A 22,092-nucleotide genomic window follows, 5' to 3' on the forward strand; every position below is an offset into this window, starting at 1 on the left:
CCTTAACCATATAACACTGAGGAGGCCTTGTCTGCTCAGTTCACTTTCAAATAGAATTATCTATCAGCATATAGACCAATTTCTGCCCAAGATTGCAGCATGGGAAAAAAATTGATCTGATTGAAATGTTTGGTTTCCTCATTTCCCCATGACCTCATAACTCCATGACCAGTTTTTGGGTGGGGACTTAAAGTGCTAGCCTTATCATTTCTGTAAAATTAAAAACATCCTGGGTAAATGAGATCCACATTTCCTGGCTTGAATCTCCTACAGACACCTCCGTTGTTGGAAAAACATTGGCACGTCTACAGGCACCCACCCATTCAATCCCCACTGAGCCTGGCCCCAACCCTCTCCTGGCTCAGTCTCACCACTAGCATACAATAAGCTAGGTGGGTGGTTGAATATGGGAGGACTTCATTTCTACTGCCAATTGTCCATGAGGGTCATTGGACTGGAACAGCAAACTGGAACATGAAAATGATTCCTTAGAGGAATATGGGGCATTTGGTGACTTTTTCCAATTAAAATAATTTCCAGGGAAATGAACATTAATGTTTTTATTTGTTTGGTTTAGTTTTTAAAAATCCATTGTGGTTCCTTTATTGGCAGTGAAAATTACAAATGGAATGTTTCTTTGTGTCATGACAAGTAATTAGGGACAGTCACACAATATCGACATTTATCTTCAATTCCTTCCCATGCCTCATTTTAAAAACCAAATCTCCTAATCCTTATACTCAATTTTGATTTACAAGAAAGGGGAAATATTCTACTGTTCCTTCTTTGTGACTCAGGACAAGTTACTTCCCTAGACTTCAATTTGCTCCTATATAGAAAGAAAAATTTAGATTAAATGGATTCTGGCATAACTCCTTCCTCTAAATTTGTAATTTGGATACATTTACCCCATAAGACCTCTTCCCCATTTTACTACCATTGGTTCCTACTTGGAACTAGATATCAAAATAAATATTTTGTTAAATTCCTTCCACTAAGGTAAATATGGTATATAAAGTCCCCCCATTCCTCCCCATATACATACTTTGGTATTTAGATATTAAGGCAGGGCAGTGAATAGAAACAACAGGATAGGAGAGGGGCTAGAGTCAGGAAGACTTAGTTTTCTCTTATATAAAATGAGATGAAGATGCAAATGGCAAACCACTCCAGTATCTTTGTCAGGGGGACCCTTAAAGGGTCATAAAGAGTCAGACATAATTAAACAATTGTTTTCAAAGCATTTTATCTCATATGATTCTCACACAAATTCTTTGTAGTAAGACATATTATTATTCTCATGTTTAAGATAGGTAGAGAGAGACTTAGAGAATCTGAATAAGTTGCCTCAAGTCACATAAATAGTAAGTGGCTGAGGCAGAATTTGAATTCAAGTCTTCTTGAATAAGTATCTTGCGATTTATTTACTTTGCCATGTACCTGCTTCATAAGCTTCATGGGACTAGTCTGAAATTCTAAAGCTAATATTCTTGTTCAAATACCAGTAAATGAAATGTGACAGTGGTCAAATCCAGTCTGCAAGAGGCGCATGTTCCTTAAGGTCCTGGATTGCCATTCTCTTCTTTATGCCATTCAGGACCACAGACAGCTCTTGCTGTCTTTCTGATTCTGACAATTATGTCGAGTCCGTTTTGTTCATTTTTTTCCCCCAGTGAAAATATTTCAGAATTTAAACTTTCATAGCTCACAATTTTCTTTTTAAAAATCAGAACAACTATTTGAAAAGAATAAAGCTGAAGAGGTCCTATCTTGGACCTTTCATACCATACAATGCTATTCTTAATTTTCTTTCCTTTCTGCCCGCCCCCCCAACTTTCCTTCCTTACTGCAGTTCTCCCTCTGGTTTCCATTCTACATTATATTATTAACAGTAACAAGGGAATGCTTTGGCTGAAGCTGATAACACTTTACAATTCAAATCCCATGGTACAATTGCCACAGCTTGCCAGGACATGAAAATACACATGAGCTGTCAGGAAATCAGCCTCTACCAGACCTGATGGTGCATCCAAGCAAGTGTCACAATCCAAGGATAAAAGCCCCTTGGACAGGCTAACTTGATAATAGTAACTGATGCTACTGAATTGTGCTAAGTAGCTCATGAACATTGTCCAATGGTTACAGGTCTCTTACTTCTGATCCCCCTCCCACCTATACCAAAATATGTGATCAGTAAATCAGTAAAATGTTCATTCCTAGCATAACCCAAAGATATTTTGGAATGCTATTATAAAACATACACATATGGGACAATTTCTACTCTAAGGAAAATTTCTTTTTACAAGGCACTAGGTCCAAATTTTCTAAAGGATAAACTACAGTCATTGTGGTGTGCTAGAATCTGAATTTTTAATTCCTCTGTATGAAATGCAACAGGATTAGGGCTAGGTGATGCTGACTATTAATATCACAAAAGCAAAAACCAATTTTCAAATGTGGACTGCACTCATAAAAAAGTGAAATAGCTTTGTTAGAAACATTTAAACATTTCCCATTGGGCATAAACTATAACTTTTAATAGTGTTTTAAAATGAAAATCTTGGCATTATCCATGTGATATTTTCAATGTGGGGTTTAACTCAAAAAATTTCAGGTACCAGAAATCTAAAAGATCTATCCATACTTTGCAAGAGCAGTTAAGCCAGGATGCTTCGATTTAACCAATTCTTTTCATTTATTTAATTAATATCATTTCATTTTTCATATTCTATTCCTCCCTTAACTTTTCTAGTCAGAGTTTTATAACCTTAGATTTATTTCCAATACTTTAATCTTTCATTCCCATTATTCAATTACTTGATGATTTTTCTTAATGTTAATTTCACACCCTGCCATGTCCTTGTCCCTACGCTGTTCACATAGCTACTATCCAGGTTCAGATATTAACAAGACTGTTCCTGCCTTGTTTCAGTCATTTCTCATTTCAGTTTCTTTAATAATAGTAATAATAATTGTAATAATATAATAATAATAGCATTTATATAGTACTTTATAGTTACATAGCAATTTTTCCATTGACAAAATGTTTATACATATGATCTTATTTGATTCTTACAGAAGTCTAACAAGAGGGATACTTATCACCCCCAATTTACAAATAGAAAAACTGAAGCAAATAGAGGTTAAGTAACTTTCCCAGTGCCATATAATTATTAAGTCACTGAGGCTGAATTTGAACTCAAATCTCCCTTATAGATAGACTGTCATATAAACAGTGAGATAGATATATAGATGATAGATAGATGGATGGATAGATGGGTAGATGGATGGATGGATGGATGGCAGATAGATAGATAGATAGATAGATAGATAGATAGATAGATGATGGATGGATAGATGGGACATAAACAAACAGACATATAGATATAGACATAGCTATAGATGATAGAGATAGAGATAGAGATAGATAGATAGATAGATAGATAGAATTATAGCTAACTTGTTAAGTTCTTACTATGTTCCAAGCACTCTGGTAAACAATAGGAATAGAGTGCAAGAAAAATAAAGTTTTTATTCAAAAGGATCTTCCATTATTGTAGGGGAAAACTGTCACATAAAAGGGAAAAGGAAAGATGGTCCTTGATTGAGGAAAAGGCTGATGGAGAGAAGTAGACAATTTTAGAGAACCAGGAATGGAGCTTACAGTGAAACAGGCGTGCATAGCTTGGGTTCATCATAGAATGGTACTCCAAAAAAGAAAATGAATGGTGCACCAGCATAGAGTGAATGAAGGGTTCAATTACGAATTGAACCAGAACAGAAAAGTCAGATAATGGAGAGCCTAAAATGCCTGGTGGAAAATTTTGGTTCAGACTCTGAGAAAAACATACATTTGCCCCAAATGACATACTTTCCTAAGGTCCTGTTTTGATAGCCTGCTTTCTCATTGAAGAATATAGTTCCATGTTATTAATTCTCTAGGTTATACTTAGTTTCTCTGTCTCTGTTTCTGTCTCGCTCTGCCTCTATTTTTGTCCCTCTGTATTTTTCTTTCTCTCTCTTTTGATTCCTTTCACTCTCTCTCTCTCTCAATTACTCTTTTGGATTTTTTCCTCTCTCCTTTTTTCTTTTTATCTATCTGTCTCACTCTGTCTCTGTCTCTCTTTCTTTCTTTGTCTATTTCCCTGTCTCTGTCTCTGTCTCTATGTCTCCGACTCTCTGTATCTCTGTCTCTGTCTTAAAACCAGATAAAATATTCCATTGGCATTGGGAAGCAATTTTAACTTGAACAAATTCATTCCATACCTTCCCACTCTACTATTCATATAACCAGTTTCAGAGAGCACATACAAATTCAAACCTTTTTCTAATCTGAGAAACTGAGATAAACAGATGGAACTTTGACTGTTGACTTAGAGACTGCTGTGTTTGTTATAGATGTGGTGAAACTGAATAAATGAGGAGGCGGGTGCTCAAGAGAGGACTCAAAAATAACTGATTGGTTAATAGGGAGTTTTAATGAAGTTGAAATTTAATAATGCACATGTGTCCTATCCACAGAAAATCACATTCTGGAGGATGTGAATAAATGTGTGATTGCACTGCAAGAAGGGGACGTTGATACTTTGGACCGGACAGCAGGTGCAATCCGTGGCCGAGCAGCCAGAGTCATTCATATCATTAATGCAGAGATGGAGAACTATGAAGCTGGTGTTTATACTGAAAAGGTTCTGGAAGCTACAAAACTGTTGTCTGAGACAGGTAAGAATGAATGTGGGATTGATTCCTTCTCTTCATCAATGACAGGATTATGTCTGGTGCCTCCAAAAGAAGCATTGATAGTACAGTGACATTTTTGATTGCTCAGGTGTGGAAGATAAATTGGAGCATGGGCATTTTTAGTTATTGAACTTTCTACTTTGGAGGTAATTCCAAATGATGCTGATCATTTCTTCCTTTGCATGCTTAGTTAGGAGAGGCATCATGAAATCCCATACTGAGAGCAGCTCTTAAATTGAGGGAGCCTTCATTACAGGCTCTGTCTCTGACCTCTATGGACCGTATGATTCTGAGAAGACTCCTATCTTCTTGCAGCTCTAGGAAAATTTTTAGGGTTATAAATAAAGCATAGGGAGAGTGTATCACATCTTTCTGAAGTTGCCTATACTCGTGAACCATAGATCCATTCCTTGTGCCTTCTTGTGTCATAGATCTCTGGACTGAGTCTCATAATGAAAGATCTGGGTTTGAATCCTATTTCAGATAATTGCTAGCTTTGTGACCGTAGGTAAATCAACTCATTTCATTCAGTGTTGTTTTCAATAAGATGAATACAACAATATTTACTCCAAGCTTCACAAAATTATTATGACATCCAAATGATATTAATACTAGCAGATATTCAATAAAGACATTGATAAAAGGTGGGGGCAGAGGGAAATGACAGTGAAGGAAAAACAAAAATTAGCAAATGTCTACTATGTGCCACTCAATGTGTTCAGGACTTTAATTCATTTAAATTCATTAAACATTCATTAAATACCTCCTATGTAACAGGGCACATAGGTGACAGAATGAATAGAGTGCAAGGCCTGGGGTCAGAAAGATCTTCCTGACTTCAGATCTGACCTCATTTACTATCTAGTTGGGTGACCCTGGGTAATTCACCACCATGTGTGCCTCATTTGTCAAATGAGCTTAAGAAGGCAAAGGGAAACTTCTCTGGTATCTTTGGCAAGAAAACCCCAAATGGGATCATGAAGAATTGGATATGTCTAAAGAATGAGTGAATAACAATGTTCCAGGAAGCTCCTTACAAATATTATTTCATTTTATTCTCACAATGACCTTGGCAGTAGTTGCTAATCCTGATCAGCAGGTGAGTTGAGAAAACTGAAGTTGCAAGTGACTTACTCAGAGTCACACAACTAGAAGGCACATGAGGTTGGACTGCACGTCTTCCTGACTCAAGAACCTAAGCACTAATGCTTTCCTGGATAATGGCTTAGTGGATAGGGAAGAAAAGGGGCATCGCTTATAAAAAGATCATGATACACGATTATTTCTCCTATTATAGATTTTGTATTTGCATTGGCCTGATAAATGATGAGCCTTAGCTATGTATTTGGCATGATTTGATGGAATTACCTTTTCCTCTTGCCTTGTTGGTGAAGTCTTTGAAAAGACATTACATTTATCGGGTCAATAAAAAGGAACTCTACAGACTTGTGCATTTTTGAATCAAGAAATTCTGGGAAAATCAGAGTCCTCTGTAGGTCAGGAAGGGAATAAAAGTAGCAGTTAGGAGAAATATCCTGTCAGACCTCTAATCACAATCTCTGGTACTATGGCATGAGATTTGGTTGGATGCACTTTCCTCCTTTATGGTTCTGAGCATTTCTTTCATGAAGATTCTGAAGAGAGATAAGGGGGAAAAACAGTTTTTGAAGGAAAAATAAAAATGAAAACATCACCTAAGTTCATACTTCTGCTACATGCTGACTCTTCTTCAAGAGGGCCAAAGCCCTCTTACATCATTAATCTCATCGATTTACATGATAATGGAGGCATGACTTCCAAGCATTTTGTCTGAAAAGTGTTTGGAAGTTTTTGTGGCCTGTGAGCTGAAAAGGAATGAATAATGTATCATAAAAGTAAAAAAAAAACCCAAACAGATGTAATCTTGGTCTGTTTGAATTGAAGAAAATTTCCAGCAATTATGATGCAGTGGAATCAACCACAGTGCATGTGGTACAGTGGAATCTTGACTCTGGAATTGGACAACATGGGTTCAGTTCCTATCATAGATACATACTAACCTTGTAACATTGTATAGGGTTCTTTCTTCTGTTTTCTGTATCCCAGACAGATTCCTTAATCTCTTTGTGCCTCAATTTCTATCATTGTAACTTAAAGACATTAGACTAGATGGCTTCTAATTGTTATTTTAGCTAAAAATCTATTACTCTATGTTCCAATGATTAAAGAGGTGCTAATACTGTCATATTCTGTTCTGATCAAACATATTTGAACTCATAATGAGTGTTTTGGATCACATTTCAGGAAGCATGTTGATAAGCTACACACAAGTCTGTTAAGTTCCCACAATTCCATTGTCAACTTAAACCACATGAGGACTTTTTAAAGGTAATGATAATTTTTGGCCTAGAAAAGAAAATATTCAGAGGAGCAACCTTGAAGCCATTATCAAATGTGAAAGAGAATTAGTTTTGTTTTTCTTGGATTCAGAGGGCATAGTTAGAATCAGAGGCAAATTTAGAGAACAAAGAGAAGTCTTCCTAAAAATTAGTGCTTTATAAAAATGATTGTCCAAGTTTGAAGGGAGTAAGTTTGTTCTCATTGGATTTCTTTAAAAAAAAAGACTAAATCATGACTATACTCTAAAGGTGATTTTAGTTTACTTGGTTATTAATAGGAATATATATATATATATATGTATATATATATATATATATATATATATATATATATATCTGAGTTCTCACCCAAATCATTAAGACACTGAAACATAATCATTATAATTATGTGTGCCCCTTTTAGTTTGAGAATCAAAAGAAAATCTCATTTAAAATATTCACTTTAGGGGTGGCTAGGTGGCGCAGTGGATAGAGTCAGGAGTACCTGAGTTGAATTCCAGCCCCAGACACTTAATAATTTCCTAGCTGTGTGGCCTTGGGCAAGCCACTTAACCCCATTGCCTTGCAAAAACCTAAAAAAAAATATTCATTTTACAAAAACTCTAACTAAAAATTAGAAAATCAAGTGATTTGCCCAAAGGCACAGAACTTTTAAGTATCCAGAAGGCAGATTTTTATACTCCAGCTTCCAAGGTCCATTCCACCATATTATCAACATTAATACTTCTTTGTTGAGTGAGGAATGGATTAATCCACTGACATTCTACAAAACCTTCTGGCAATGCCTTTACCAAAATATCTACTTTTTCCAGCTGGTATACTGAAATGCTGCCAGATTTCCTTTATAATTATACCAAAAGAGCTATTAGTACTTATTGTCAGAATTTTTATTGTTATTATAATCTTGACACATAATGTCAAGATTATAATAATAATAATAATAACGGTAATAATAAAATAATGAGAGTACAATAAGTTTCATTCTCAAAAGATGGGGGATATTTAAGGTGACTCAATTATCTATGAGTCAACCTAAATAAACCTATTAATCTATAGAAAAGACAAGAAATGCTAGACATTCTCTCTGAAAAATAAACATGATGGAAACAATGTGAAATGAGATAAAAAGGAACATCTATAGGAGTTAATTTCCTCATTGAGAGTGTGCAGCAACTTGAAGTTAGATACAGCAGTAATGAAATGAACTCACATTTTTAATTAGGAGAAATCTAGCTCTGTCTCCCTAGAGGCCCCAAAGTCCAGCATTTATTAAAGCTATGCAAAACTGACCGCATGACACTTCTTTCTTGTTCATGCTGGGATGGCCTAAGAGATTTTTGTAGACTATGACCATTTTATTTAATGTAGATTCTGTGAGAATCGTCCATTGCTCTGCCCCTCTTGGGCTCTTAGCAAATCCAGGGCAACACTGATGAGCTTGAATGAGCTTCTCTTGATAACTGAATGTTTTTGCTGAATTTTGCTTCTCAAGAAAAATTGACAAATGCTAGGGGAAAAAAAAAACTTTGGATAAAGTTTAAACAGCTTCCAGATTACATGCCAGGGTCAGGAGACATTCAGTTCAATATGTAGAAGTTTTAGGTAGTTTACCTCGACACAAGAAAGAATCGATCAATTTATCTATCAAGAAATAGTTACCAGGGGCGGCTAGGTGGCACAGTGGATAAAGCACTGGTCTTGGAGTCAGGAGTACCTGGGTTCAAATCTGGTCTCAGACACTTAATAATTACCTAGCTGTGTGGCCTTGGGAAAGCCACTTAACCCCATTTGCCTTGCAAAAAAATAAAAAAAAACTAAAGAAAAAAAAGAAATAGTTACCATTCATGAACTTCCTGTGTGCTAGGAATTTTCCTGGATGTTAAGGCCACAAGTACCAAGAATGAATAATCTTCATTCACATTGAAAATACAGACTGGGGGAGACAAGAAGACTAAAATTATATCTAATACGTGTCTCTCTGTCTCTCTCTCTCTCTTTGTCTCAATGAGGGTCTCTCTACCTTTCTTATTCACCTTTCTCTGTATCTCACTGAATAGATTAGTTTAGGTAGATATACACATATAATAAATGTGAAATATATATGTGTATGCATATATATATCTAGTAAAAAGAAATACTCATAGTCTCACATAGTACATTTTTACACATTAGGTAGATCCTCAACAACCATTTGTTAAATGTTTCTTAGCATGATAGCAGAAACTTCAAACAATTGCTTCTTATATAAGAAGAATCACAGTATAAAATGGTAGGTAGGTTGTTGACATCAGAAATGTATGGTGGTAACACAGACACAATTATGGGAGCTAGGGTTTAAGGTGAAGATTTCAGCTCAATAAATGTATTTCTTGAGAACCAATGGAAAGTTCAAGCTTAGAGTAATTCAACTGCTGAAAATGATGGCAAATCACAAATTTAGGGATTGAAGGATAAAACTGGCACCCCATTACTGAGAACTGGATGGTAAAGTAGGTCACCTGGTCACAAGTACAAGGCAAGATTTCTGATGCTAAGGTAGGAATCAACTAAGCTACCCATATAATGACACTATGATGTTTACCTTTTCCCTTTTATTGTATTTCCAGATGGGACACACATTCTGGGATGTAGAAATCCTTATGAGAGTGAGGAGGTTAAGTGATGGCAACTAGAAAGATTTGGAGATAGGGGAGTTAGGTTGAAAGATTAAATCAAAGGTAATACTTGTAGTGTGCAGAGAGATTTACTGGATAAATGCTATGGCCCCTTCCAAATGTATGAGATTTATATGCCTTATACCTTTTCTCTTCTCAACACTGTTCAAAATTGTGACCTTGAGACCTTGCGAAAGCCTTGGTTGCCACAGAAAGATTTAATTGTACTCAGCAGGCTGACTTGATATTGGACCAAAGAAGAAGACATTTCAGAAAGATTATCAACAAGCAAGAGTTGAAATCTAAAAGCTTTTTAAGATTGACCTTTGACTAGGAAATCAATGACCCAGAACATCTTGATAATTTTAGTTACTCCTTACTTTAGTCTTATGATGCATATGTGATTTCACTATAAATGGTGCCAATCTCATCCATGTCTTCTATGCCTCTGGAACTCTGGTCGAAGCTTTCCATTAACTCTCCATAGAAGCTGCCAGGAAAAATGTATTAGCCCTCCTAGGATAGTCTGATTGTAATGAATCCCTTTTGTCAGCCATCAATTTCCAAATTTATCATGAGCATGAGCATTCCCTCCTTGTGACAAAATATGATGCTTTTAGAAACACTCTAGTATAATAATAATGATTATATAGATGATAAAGATGAAGATGATGACAACGATGACAGCATTTATTCAGCACTTTTTGATTTTTATGTATGCGTGTAAATGTACAATATGCATATGTAGATAGTGTGTATGTATGGACACATGTTCGTGTATATGTATATGGTATATGTATGTATATGTATGTATGTATGTATATATCTATACATAAAACAGGTGCTCTTATTATTATTCTCATTGCCCTGATGAAAAAATTGAGACTGAAAGAAATTAAGTGAGCTGTCCCTCTTCACACATCTAAGTGAGACCTGATTCGAATTCTTGTCTTTATGAATTTAAATCCAATTCTCTATGCATTGGACCACCTTAAATATTAATGTATAGTGATTAAAGTGATGAACTTGGATTCAAATCATGACTTTATAATGTAAATATAAGTTTCTTAATGCTTCTGTCTCAATTTCCTGAGAATTAGATGATTCTACCAGATAGCACCTATGATCCTTTATAATTTTCAAACTCTGATAGCCTCTTCTAATCATAGAATTTTCTAATGAAGTTGACCTTTATGCCACATCTTCCAATTCTTGGTGAATAATATACTTCAACCTCCTGCACAGGCTTCAGGTGCCCTTTTACTTCCATTTGCATGACCTTTGACTTTAATTGGTCAGAGACTGGTCTTCTGTGATCATTCTAACTAATCTCAGGCATTTTTTATCTCAGTTCTTACACATCTTGAATGGATAATCCAGGAAATAAATCAAAAATATTTCCTTCACTTTATTACCCATAGTTCCTTGATATTTCTGATTGAACTGAGGGCATATGTCAGATACCCAACTTCCCTCTCTACCCTCCCAAACCACATTCCCAAGGAGAATTACATAAATGTTACGAACCAAAAGATAAAACTAGATTTCTAAGGGAACATAATGGATAATTGAATAAGTAGTATATAATGCAATTTTTGATGCAAGGAATCATAAAGGTAAAAATGGATAAGTGATCATTCAGCTTAACTGCAACCATTTTATGGGGGGAAATAAACATATGAGGATCAGAGAATAGTTAAGAATTAGATTTTCCCAAATTCTTTAAGAAAGTTCTGATTTTCACCTGTTGTCTGTATCATACATATATGCATGCAAGCATGTATGTATATGTAAATATTTGTAGTTATTTACTCATATATGCATATATTAGCATATATAATACACATATATGTGCATAAACAAAATTTCTACAAGAAATTTGATAAGTTGATAAGGTTATATGTAATATCATAGTATGGAATTTCAGAAACTTCCCGTTACTGAATTCCTTTTTTTTAAGGTTTTTGCAAGGCAAATGAGGTTAAGTGGCTTGCCCAAGGCCACACAGCTAGGTAATTATTAAGTATCTTAGAGTGGATTTGAACCCAGGTACTCCTGACTCCAGGGCCGGTGCTTTATCCACTGCGCCACCTAGCTGCCCCTGAATTCCTTTTCTTTACTGAATAAGACACTATTTTATAATATACTTGACAACTGTTCCAACCTTTCTTTGTTTAAAGACATCCAGTACAGGGCAGCTAGTACCTGACTTCAAATCCAGCCTCAGATACTTGATAATTTCCCAGCTGTGTGACCTTGGGCAAGTCACTTAATTTTATTACCTTACAAAAATAAAATTTAAAAAAATCATCCAGTACAAGAAAATCCTCAACTTTCTAAAATAACATGGTATTTTTGGATCCTTCTCATTGTTGCAAAATTGTGTTTTTTGAGCTTCATTTCACTTGTTATTAAATTCAATTTTGTTAATTCTATCTATTTTTCCTAATTCTAAAGAGAACATAGTCTAAAAAGAACAGGTTTGCTCTCTCTTGTTTGTGATGACCTGTCCAATGCCCAGAGATAATGTGTAGAAACTGATAATATGTTCTGATGACATGAAAGAGGAGTATGAAGATGTGTTAGGTCTAAAATGGGATGAATTGTCAATGAGGAAGGATATTGGAAATGAGAGACCCTTTAATAAACTCTTTAATTTGACTATATCTTGGATTTGCCCTATCAATTAGAAACTTACATATCTACTTGAAGGAACTGGTCAAGTCTTCCATGACTATTGGCCATGAGGATATAATGTACAGTGGCGAGATTATGAAGAATTCTTAAAATTTCAGATGTGTGAGGCATTTCAGAGATCAACTGGACACATCCTTATCTGAGCAAGATTCTGATCTTCAGAGTACTTGGGAAGCAGGCATGCAATCTTTGAATCGTTTTAGGCAAGAATTCTAATCTGAGTCCTAAACATTTGTTTTTCTCAATATTTTGATATAAATATTTTCTTAATATTCTCATATAATTTATTTATTCATTAACAAGATTATTTTGTTAAGGAATCCTTAAGGTCCATGACTTTTTAAACCATAAGGTTGTGACTTACTAGCCTTCACAAAACACACACACACACACACACACACACACAAACACACACAAAGAACATTTAGAACTCATTTTCTAGTATGGTCAGATAAGAGAGAAATATGTAGAATAGGAGCCAGTAGACCTGAAAGTCTTGCCTCTGCTCCTTATTAGGCATATGACTTTACAAGTTATTTAATCTATCTGGGACTTAGTTTTCTCAAATGCAAAATGAAGGAATTGAATCTGCTCATTTCTCAGTGACCCTAATCTGCTATCTGAAGAAGAAATGGGAACTTTCCCCAGTACTCAGAGTCAAGAATCAAAAGTTAGAATAGAAGTTTATTTGGAAGAACTGAACAAGGGCAGAATAGGTCCAGTTATAGATATGTAGTCATGGTGGTGGATTTCCAGCAGGGAGGTCTTCAGAGGTGACTGACATATAGAGCCATCTAAACAGTAACATAACCTGCCTTGTACATCCAATGAAATTCCAACTCAGTAGAGGGAGGGCTTGTGTGAAAGGGACCTTTTGTGACAAAATGAATACTGTGTTAAGTTAAAATAATAATTTCCAGCATGATTATCATGGTAAAATTCTACTGCTTCCATATGCAGAATTTTACCTATTCATTTTTCATCAAACTAATTTACAATGATGAAAACACAATAAACTAGATCTACAGCAGACCCATTAAATACTTACATTGCATATTTGATGTGCTCTTCAATAAAGCCGGAATTATAACAAATTGCTAACAGCTTTCTAGTAAGTGCATGCTTGACCAAACCCATCTTTAAAGATCTGATTTTAAAAGTCAGGTTTCTGCCGTATGCACTGCCTCAAATGCACACTCAGTGATATATTTATATACACATAGAGGAGCTCATTCTTCACTGAACAGATTATATTGAAATGTCATTTTTGTAAATTTGATAGCAGATGAAAGCTCATGGATATGGCGACGTGATCAGATTTGGAGAACCTGGCAGCATTGAGATCCTGCAAAAGGGTCTTTTTCTTATTCTTTTCTTTAGTTCATAGATCTGTCCCATACCTACCATAGGAAAGAATTTTAGAAAAGGAGAGAGAGAGGAAGAAAAAAAGAGTACTTTTTAAAAAAATGTGTATTACTAAACATCAAAAGAGAATGAAATTCATATTTCATTGGTTAACATATGGAAGAAAAATATATTATAACTATTATTTGAATTCATTTGGTATAGGCTAAAAATGTGTAGACATGAAAAACATTAAAACAAGCATGTTGTAAAAGTAAATATAACCCCCATACACACAAAAAAAGAAATCTCAAGAAAAATGAAATGAAAAAAAACATTCTTCAACCTTCACTCAGACACCATCAGGTATGCTTGATCTTTATCATAAGTCCTTCAGAGTTCTCTTGGGTCACAGTATTGTGGACAAAAGGTAGGTCATTCAAGGTGATCATTCTACAATATTACTGTTATTTTGTATACAGCTCATTTCCCATCATATCTGCTCAAGTATGATTTTACTGGGAGGATCTTGTTCATCATTTCCCACAACAGAACAGCCTTTCATCTTAATTATATACCGCAATTTGTTCAGTCATTCCCCAAATCCCTGGGCATCCCCTCAATCTTCAGCACCCAGCAAGAACTGCTTTAAATATCCCTATATATTAGATTCTTTTCTTCCTATATTTCATTTCTTCTAGAATATAGTCCTAGCAGTGGAATTGCTAGGCCAAAGGTAGGCATAGTTTTATATCCCTTTGGGCATAGTTCCAAACTTCTCTGCAGAATTGTTGAATCAATTCACAACTCTTCCAATAGTGCATCAATGCCTCAATTTCCCCACATCCCTTTCAAGATGTCATTTTCTCCTTCTCTCTTATTATCCAATCCAATGAGCATAATGTAGTACCTCAGAATTGTTCCAAATTGTATTTCTCCTATGAAAAATGATTTAGGACATTTTTTAATTCATTAAATTGATTGCATTGATAACCTCATCTGAAAACTGTTCACATCTCTTGATCAAAAAACAATCTTTGAAGCGTCTATAGATATTTTTAGATGAATGCAGGTCATTTCTCCACCCCTACCCTCAGAAAAATGAATCAGCACAAATGTGTTGAAGCAAGAAAATAACAAATAGATAATGCTAAAGATGAAAGGAATTGACTAGTGCTCCCTGTCCCCATTTATCTTAGCCTTAAAATATATTGATCATTATCCATGTGCATCATCCTAAACAGTCTCAATCATTATCTACTCCTCTTTCATATAAACCATACTCCAGACAAGCCTGGCATCCCTACTGTCACACAGCTGTGTCATGATCATACTTAACTCATACAATATTCGGATGCTGCTCTCTACTGCAATGGCCTCTTCCATTATGCCTTACAATTTGTCCAAAGCTTTTTTTATCCATTGTGCCACCTAGCCTCCCCCAATTTGTCCAAATCTTGAGCACAATTTAAGGCTTAGCTCCATGCTCTGCTCTTGGAATGAGAGCTTGAACATATTTGTGCTTCAATGTTTCATCCATCAATTATTAGCTGTATTTGGATAAATCACAAAACTTCTTTGAATTTTATTTTTGTCATCCATAAAATGAGATGGTTGAACTAATTGATATCTAAGCTTATTTCTAAGTTTAAAGCTATGATCTGTGATCCTCTGAATCTCCTTATTCTCTGAATAATTATATCACCCTAAGTGACTCACCTTCATCCATTTGATTTTTTTTAATTCTGCAATCCAATTTCCATTCTAAAATTCATATAAACTTTTGATCATTCTACTATCCAAAAACCTAAATTCCTGGAAAGAAGTTTGGCCTCCTGCCCCTTGAGTTAAAAAGAAAAAAAAGAAACTAAGTAGAACAGCCCCTTTCTCATGTAATATGCATTCTTCTTTGTATTGGAAATTAGTTTAAGGAAACTTTCAGCAAAAAACTCATGCTAGGAAGATAAGCCAATGATTCCCAAAAATAGATCATATCTGAGTTTAGCCTTGAAAACTAAGGATTCTGAAGCTGAAATGGAGTGCAAGTGGATTCCAATCATGAAGAACTAGGCACAAAGCAAATCTCTTTAACTCATTTTTTTTCTTCCTTATTAGCTATACCCAATCTTTTGAGACAGTTAGGTGGCATAGTGGGTAGAGTGTTGAAGATGAAGTCAAGATTTCCTGAATTCACTTGCTTTACCAGAAACATCTGAGCTTTGTGACCCTGAGAAAGTCACTTAGATTTTAAACTCACCTTCCTTGTGTACAAAAAAAACCCCAAATAATATCATGTATCTCATAATGTTATAGTAAATATCAAGTGAAATCTGTACAAAAGAACTATGTATTATATAAATGCTAGGAGATTTATTATCCTGTTAGTCAATAGAAAATATATATTTATTGACCTGAAACTTCCTGAATGAAAAGACAATTTTTGCTTTAGAGAGACAGAGGGATATATTTCATTATGACTATTGAAGATATGGACTTTGGGAAACTTTTCTACCTTAGAATAAATATACAAATCCATCAATATGTCTTCAACAAATTAAGAATGCAAGCCTTACTAGTATTATTAAAACCCAAACATGCAAGTCTCTGGTAAATATGAAGGAATTAAATTCCCCCCCCCCCCTTGGACCTACTGAAGGTATTTTAATAGATCCTATCAGCCCTGAGGTCCCTTGACAAGCTTGATCAGTCAGTGGGGCTCCCTTGATAACAAACCATATTGAGTTACAAATTTCAAACTGAGGGATAAGGGATGTCCCACAGCTGCCTTCACCTTTGCATGCCAATAAAGATAGAAAGATAAAATGAAAAGTGAGCCCATTGTCGCCTATTCCAATTCTCTAGGAAGCAAGGGGAAAAGATCCCTAAGAAGATCTCTACATTTTTATGTTCCTGATCTCTACTACAGGTCTTTTCAGGTCATAAGTATCTTCCTCCTTAGCAAAGTCTCTTTGTCTTGTTCCTTAAGGTCCTATGAGGGCTGAAGTCAACATCTTGGCTTCTGAATTTCCACATCTTTGCTACATCTGAGGTTAGTCTAACTAACTTTTTTTTAGGGCAAATCTATCATGAAACAAGAGGATCCAACCTGATTATTAAACTATAAAAATCTGTGGCAACTGCCTTCATGAAAATCAGTCAAATTACTTTTAGTTGCCTGATTTCCCAATGGTTATTGTTCTGGATATTTGGAGCCAAGAGGGGTGGGGAGGGCAATTTCCTCTTCCCTGAAATTCAATATTAATACACACACACACACACACACATAAAGTTAGAAGTCTTTAAAATTTATCTAGTCGAAATTGAGGGTAAATGATTTGTTCATGCTCTAATATTGGCAGAGTCAGGAAATAAACTCACGTCCTCTGATTCATAAGTTAGTGTTTTTTTCCATTATAACATGTTGACTTATAAACGTTAGAATTTCACTAGGAAACTTCCAACAAAAGACCTCAATGACCTAAAGAGGATGTGAGACACTTGGTTTCTGTCTTTTGGGAAGGGAGTTATCCTGATTTATTTTAATATTTCACATTTAAAGTGGTCACATGCAGTAGCTTGGTTTATTAGTCATCATCTGTCATATTTGCATAATGCTTGAAGGTTTGCAAAGGTCTTTCTTCATAACAACCTTGTCAGTTATGTAGGACAAATATTATTAATCACAGTTTTGCAGATGAGGAAACTGAGGCTCAGAGAGACAAAATGAAATTAATAAATATCAGACCTAGAGTTTAAATCCAAATGTGCAATGATCTTTCCTTCACAACAATTTGGCTCATCACCTCCTGAATAAAAAGTCAAAGTGCTAGAAAGTGGATTGAGGGTTAATTTCTCTCTGTATATATTTATATTTACACATGTCCAAAATATCTGGGTTCCCTTGGAGGTGGGGGGAGGGAAAGTTCCAGAGAAGGTCATGCCCCATCAACTTCTCAGATCATCTTTTTTCAGATATTAGTTAAGAAATTCTTTCACACAACAAACTATATGCATATTATTGGCAAATATGCCATTGTATGTTTTGAAATACAATGCCAACATGATCATTTTTATGGAGCAAATCATTTTTGCTTTTTCAGTAATGTTTCTAGGAAAGAAAGAATAAAGGAAAGAAGGAAGGAAGGAAGGATGGATGGACAGACCAAATCATTGTTACTTTTTAGCAATGCTTCTAGGAAAGAAAGAAAGAAGGAAGGAAGAAGAGAGGGAGAGAGGAGGGGAGGAAGGAAGAAAATAATGAAGCTTGTGGGGAGAAAGGGAGGAAGGAAGGAAATAGGAAGGAAAGAAGAAGGGACTTATGTTATCTCATTGGATTCATAGTCCAGCCTTGGGAGGTGGGTTCTATTATAATCCTTAGTTTACAGATGAAGAAACTAAAGCAAATAGAGGTTAACTAACTTGCTCAGGATCACACATCTAGGAATTGTCTGAGGCCTGGTATGAATTCAAGTCATTTTGGTTCCAAGTTCAGCATTCTAGCCACCATGCTAGATTCATTCCTAATACTTCTACCAAGTGTACAGACCTTCCTGCAATGCGGAATTTCCTGAGGCACTAACTTCCTTTTTTTAAGAGTCCAGGGTCAATGAAATGATAGCATTGGTGTACCTAGAATCTTCTCATAGAAATGCCTCATGCCCTTTATGTTTTTAGCTGCTCTTTTTTTTTGCTATAGATTCATCATTGCACAGCATTCTAAAAATCTCATCATCATCATGACTCAATTTAATTTGACAAGCATTTACTGAGGACCCACTATCACTTTTGGTGATGTGGATGCAAAGATCAAAAGAAAAGCAGCGATTACCCTTAAAGGACTTTCTTTTCTACTGGAAGGAAATAAGTACAAAGATATCTGAAGAAAATAGGTGAAAAATGGTCGATGTATTTTGAAAGGAGAAAGCAAGGGAAAATTGTGTGTGTGTGTGTGTGTGTGTGTGTGTGTGTGTGTGTGTGTGTGTGTGTGTTGGGGGTGGGGGAAGGTGGATAAGGAAAGACTCCATGTAACAAATGGCCCTAGAGCTAAATCTCAGGAAAAAAAAACCTAGGAATTCTAAGAGGAAAAGATAAGAAGGAAAAATGTTTCCTGGAAAAGGTTAAAGGGAAAGGGAGCTAGAATGCCATCAACAAAAATAGGTGATTGTATCAGGGAGCCAAGATGGCAGAGAGAAGCAAGGAAGTTGACTGAGATCTCCCAGGTTTCCATCATAAAGAAGATTGAATCAAGCCTTTCAGGAGATTCTGCAGTGACAGAATCCACAAAAATATGGAGTCAAACAATTTCTCAGCTTAAGATAATTTGAAAGAACTACAGAAAATTTGTCTCCTTTGGGCAAAAGGGTCATGCAGCCCAGCACAGATGGTATATGGGCAGCCTAGCTCAGATCAGCAATTGAGGTCTCTTGGTCCTGGCTCAGCTGGCTAGTGGTACAGGAGGTCAACTTTAAGGCCTCCAGCCCTAGTAGAGAAGACTACTTGTGCCAGAATCCCCCTTACACCAGGTGCAATTTGCCCAAACCTTCCTAGTTCAGTGGGCAAGTTACCAATAACTGAAACCCCAACAAGGAAAGTCAGTGACCAGGCCCTTGGTCTCCAGAAAAAGAAACTTGGTGAAAGCACTCCCAGTGTCCCATGGACAAGGATCAACTTGAAAAAATGAGGAAAGAAAACAAAACAAAACGCATGAAAAAAATAACCCTTCAGAATCTGATGAACGCTTTCTAAAAATTATCTCTTATGCATCTCTTTCCCTTATTCCTAATTTCTCAAACCAAAAATAACTAATTAGGGTTTTTTTAGGGTTTTTTTTTTTTGCAAGGCAAACGGGGTTAAGTGGCTTGCCCAAGGCCACACAGCTAGGTCATTCTTAAGTATCTGAGACCGGATTTGAACCCAGGTCCTCCTGACTCCAGGGCCGGTGCCACCTAGCCACCCCCGCCCCCAAAATAACTAATTTGTAAAGATGCTTATCAAAATATATATGTACAATGCTAACCTGACTGTTCACCACCGAGGGGAAGGGGATGGAAAGGCAGGTGGAAGGAAATTTTATAACTTAAAAATATACATGGGCATATGGATGAAAATAAATAAATAAATTTTTAAAAAATGAGGAAAGAAAAGGAGAGGGTCGTAACCATACTTACCATGTTGAAGATAAGATCAAAACACAAACTCAAAAGAAGAAGAAAACAGTATCAAATTGTCTGCATTTGAAGCCTCAAAGGGGAATATAAATTTGTCTCAAGTTCAAAAAATATTTTTTTGAAAAATACAAAAGGAATTTTAAAACCAAGTAATAGAGGTAGCAGAAAAATGGGGGAAAGAATTTAGAATTTTGCAAGAGAATTATGATAATAGAAGATCTTGAAAATCATGGAAGAAAAATTATGGATGAAAAAATGATAGAAGAAAACAATTGGGTCAGAGAATTGTGCAAATAGAGGAGACAAAAAATAACTGAAGAAAATAATTCCTTAAAAATTAGAATTGGATAAATAGAAGTTAATGAGTCTGTGAGACATCAAGGATCAATCAAATAAAATTAAATACCAAATTATAAATTTTGAAAATAAAAAGAGAGATTAAAATTGATAATAAGAAAACTAGGGAACTAATAAATAAAACTGAGAGTTGACTTTATGAAAAAAACCACAATAAAAAAGATAAATCTTTGACTAATTTGATTTAAAAGAAGCCAAATTACCTGTATCAAAAATCAAAAGGGTGAATTCACTCCCAATGAAGATGAAATTAAAGAAAAATTAGGAGTGATTTTGTCCTAACTGTATGCCAATAAATTTAGATGTGCATTTATTTGTGTATATATATATATATATATATATATATAATATAAAGTATATAATATATATATATTCATATTAGGAAATAAAAAATACTTTAATAATCACATTTTAGAAAAAAATTGAATGAGTCATAAATGTTCTCCCAAAGGATAAAAAAGAAAAAAAAAACCTCCAGGGTCAGATGGATTTCCAAATGAATTCTAACGAACATTTAAAGAAAGATTAATTCCACTATTAATTAAACTATTTAGAAACATAGGCTGATTCCTAAAAAATTCCTTTTAAGACACATATATGGTGCTGGTAAGTTAAATTGTAGTATTTTCATTTTATTATAGAGGTAATAGGATGCCTCTGAAATTACTGGAATGAAAGAGTAACATGTTTAGAATGCTCTTTAGGAAAATCAGTATGTAGAACATGGATTGCAAGGACAAGAGAGTGAAGTCAGGTAGATCTGTTTCAATAATCTAGGTGAGAGGAAAGGGAAGACTAAACCAGCCTGGTTGTGATTTTCATGGAAAGATAGTGATATGTGTAGGAAATATTTTAGAAGGAGAAGTCGAATCCACTAGGTTTGGCAACTGGGGATGAGAGGAAATTTTCAAAAGATGTCTAATGCCCTCAAAAGTCAATGTTTTATTTCTGTGAATCTGTGCTCTGGCCTCTCATTACTTTTATCATTTTTTTGCACTGAATTGTTTAGATGAAACCTTCACTCTAGTGAATTTGACCATTCCCTATCCTCTGATTATGATATGTACAATCCAAATCTTGCACATGAATTATTGCCTTTTTTCCTTGGAATGCCCTCCTGCCTACCTATAGAAATACTTTATCAAACCTAGGTCAACTCCCAAGGCATTCATGAGATCTTTACCCATTCAACCCCAAAAGATGAGCTCCACCTATGAAGTCATGGGTCATCAAACTAATGTGAACCTAGGCTGTATTAGGGCATTAGGAGATGCATAATTTCCAGGGATAGAGAGGTGCTAGGTCTCTGCTCTTTGTGTTCATCAGACCTCAACTGAAATTCTGTGTTCAGTTCCAGGAATGACTTCAAAGGGAAACTGATGGAATCAAGAATGTCCAGAGAAATGTAATCAGGTTGGGTGAAGACCCTTGACCCTATGTCATGCAATAGTTAGAGGAGTTGTGGATGATTATGCTAGAAAGGAAAAGATTCAGAGATATACTAACTTGATTCAAATAATTAAAACTTGCCATCCAGGGACTGATTGGACTTGTTTTTCTTGGTAGAAGAGACCAGAACTAGGAGCTATGAGTAGAAGTTGCAGTGAGACAAATTTTGGCTTAGTATCTGGAAAAGCTTTCTGACAATTAGAACTATCCAAAAATAAAGTGGGTTATCAATGGAAGTCTTCAAACAAAGGCAATGAATACTTCTGAGATATATTATTGGGGGGGTTCTCTTTATGTAGAGGTTAG

The 22,092-nt window shown here is 35.4% G+C and overlaps 1 protein-coding gene across 2 annotated transcripts in view; it reads left to right on the plus strand.

Annotated features, from left to right (window-relative positions):
- CTNNA2 (catenin alpha 2) overlaps nt 1–22,092 on the plus strand; it is a 1,546,517-nt gene that overhangs the window by 1,383,004 nt on the left and 141,421 nt on the right. For both annotated transcript variants that reach the window (XM_074196107.1, XM_074196106.1), the window contains one exon: nt 4,522–4,722. In XM_074196107.1, the coding sequence (XP_074052208.1) occupies nt 4,522–4,722 (201 nt within the window). The remainder of the gene's footprint in view (nt 1–4,521; nt 4,723–22,092) is intronic.

This window comes from Macrotis lagotis, chromosome 1, assembly GCF_037893015.1.
Source record: "Macrotis lagotis isolate mMagLag1 chromosome 1, bilby.v1.9.chrom.fasta, whole genome shotgun sequence".
Lineage (NCBI taxonomy): Eukaryota > Metazoa > Chordata > Mammalia > Peramelemorphia > Peramelidae > Macrotis > Macrotis lagotis.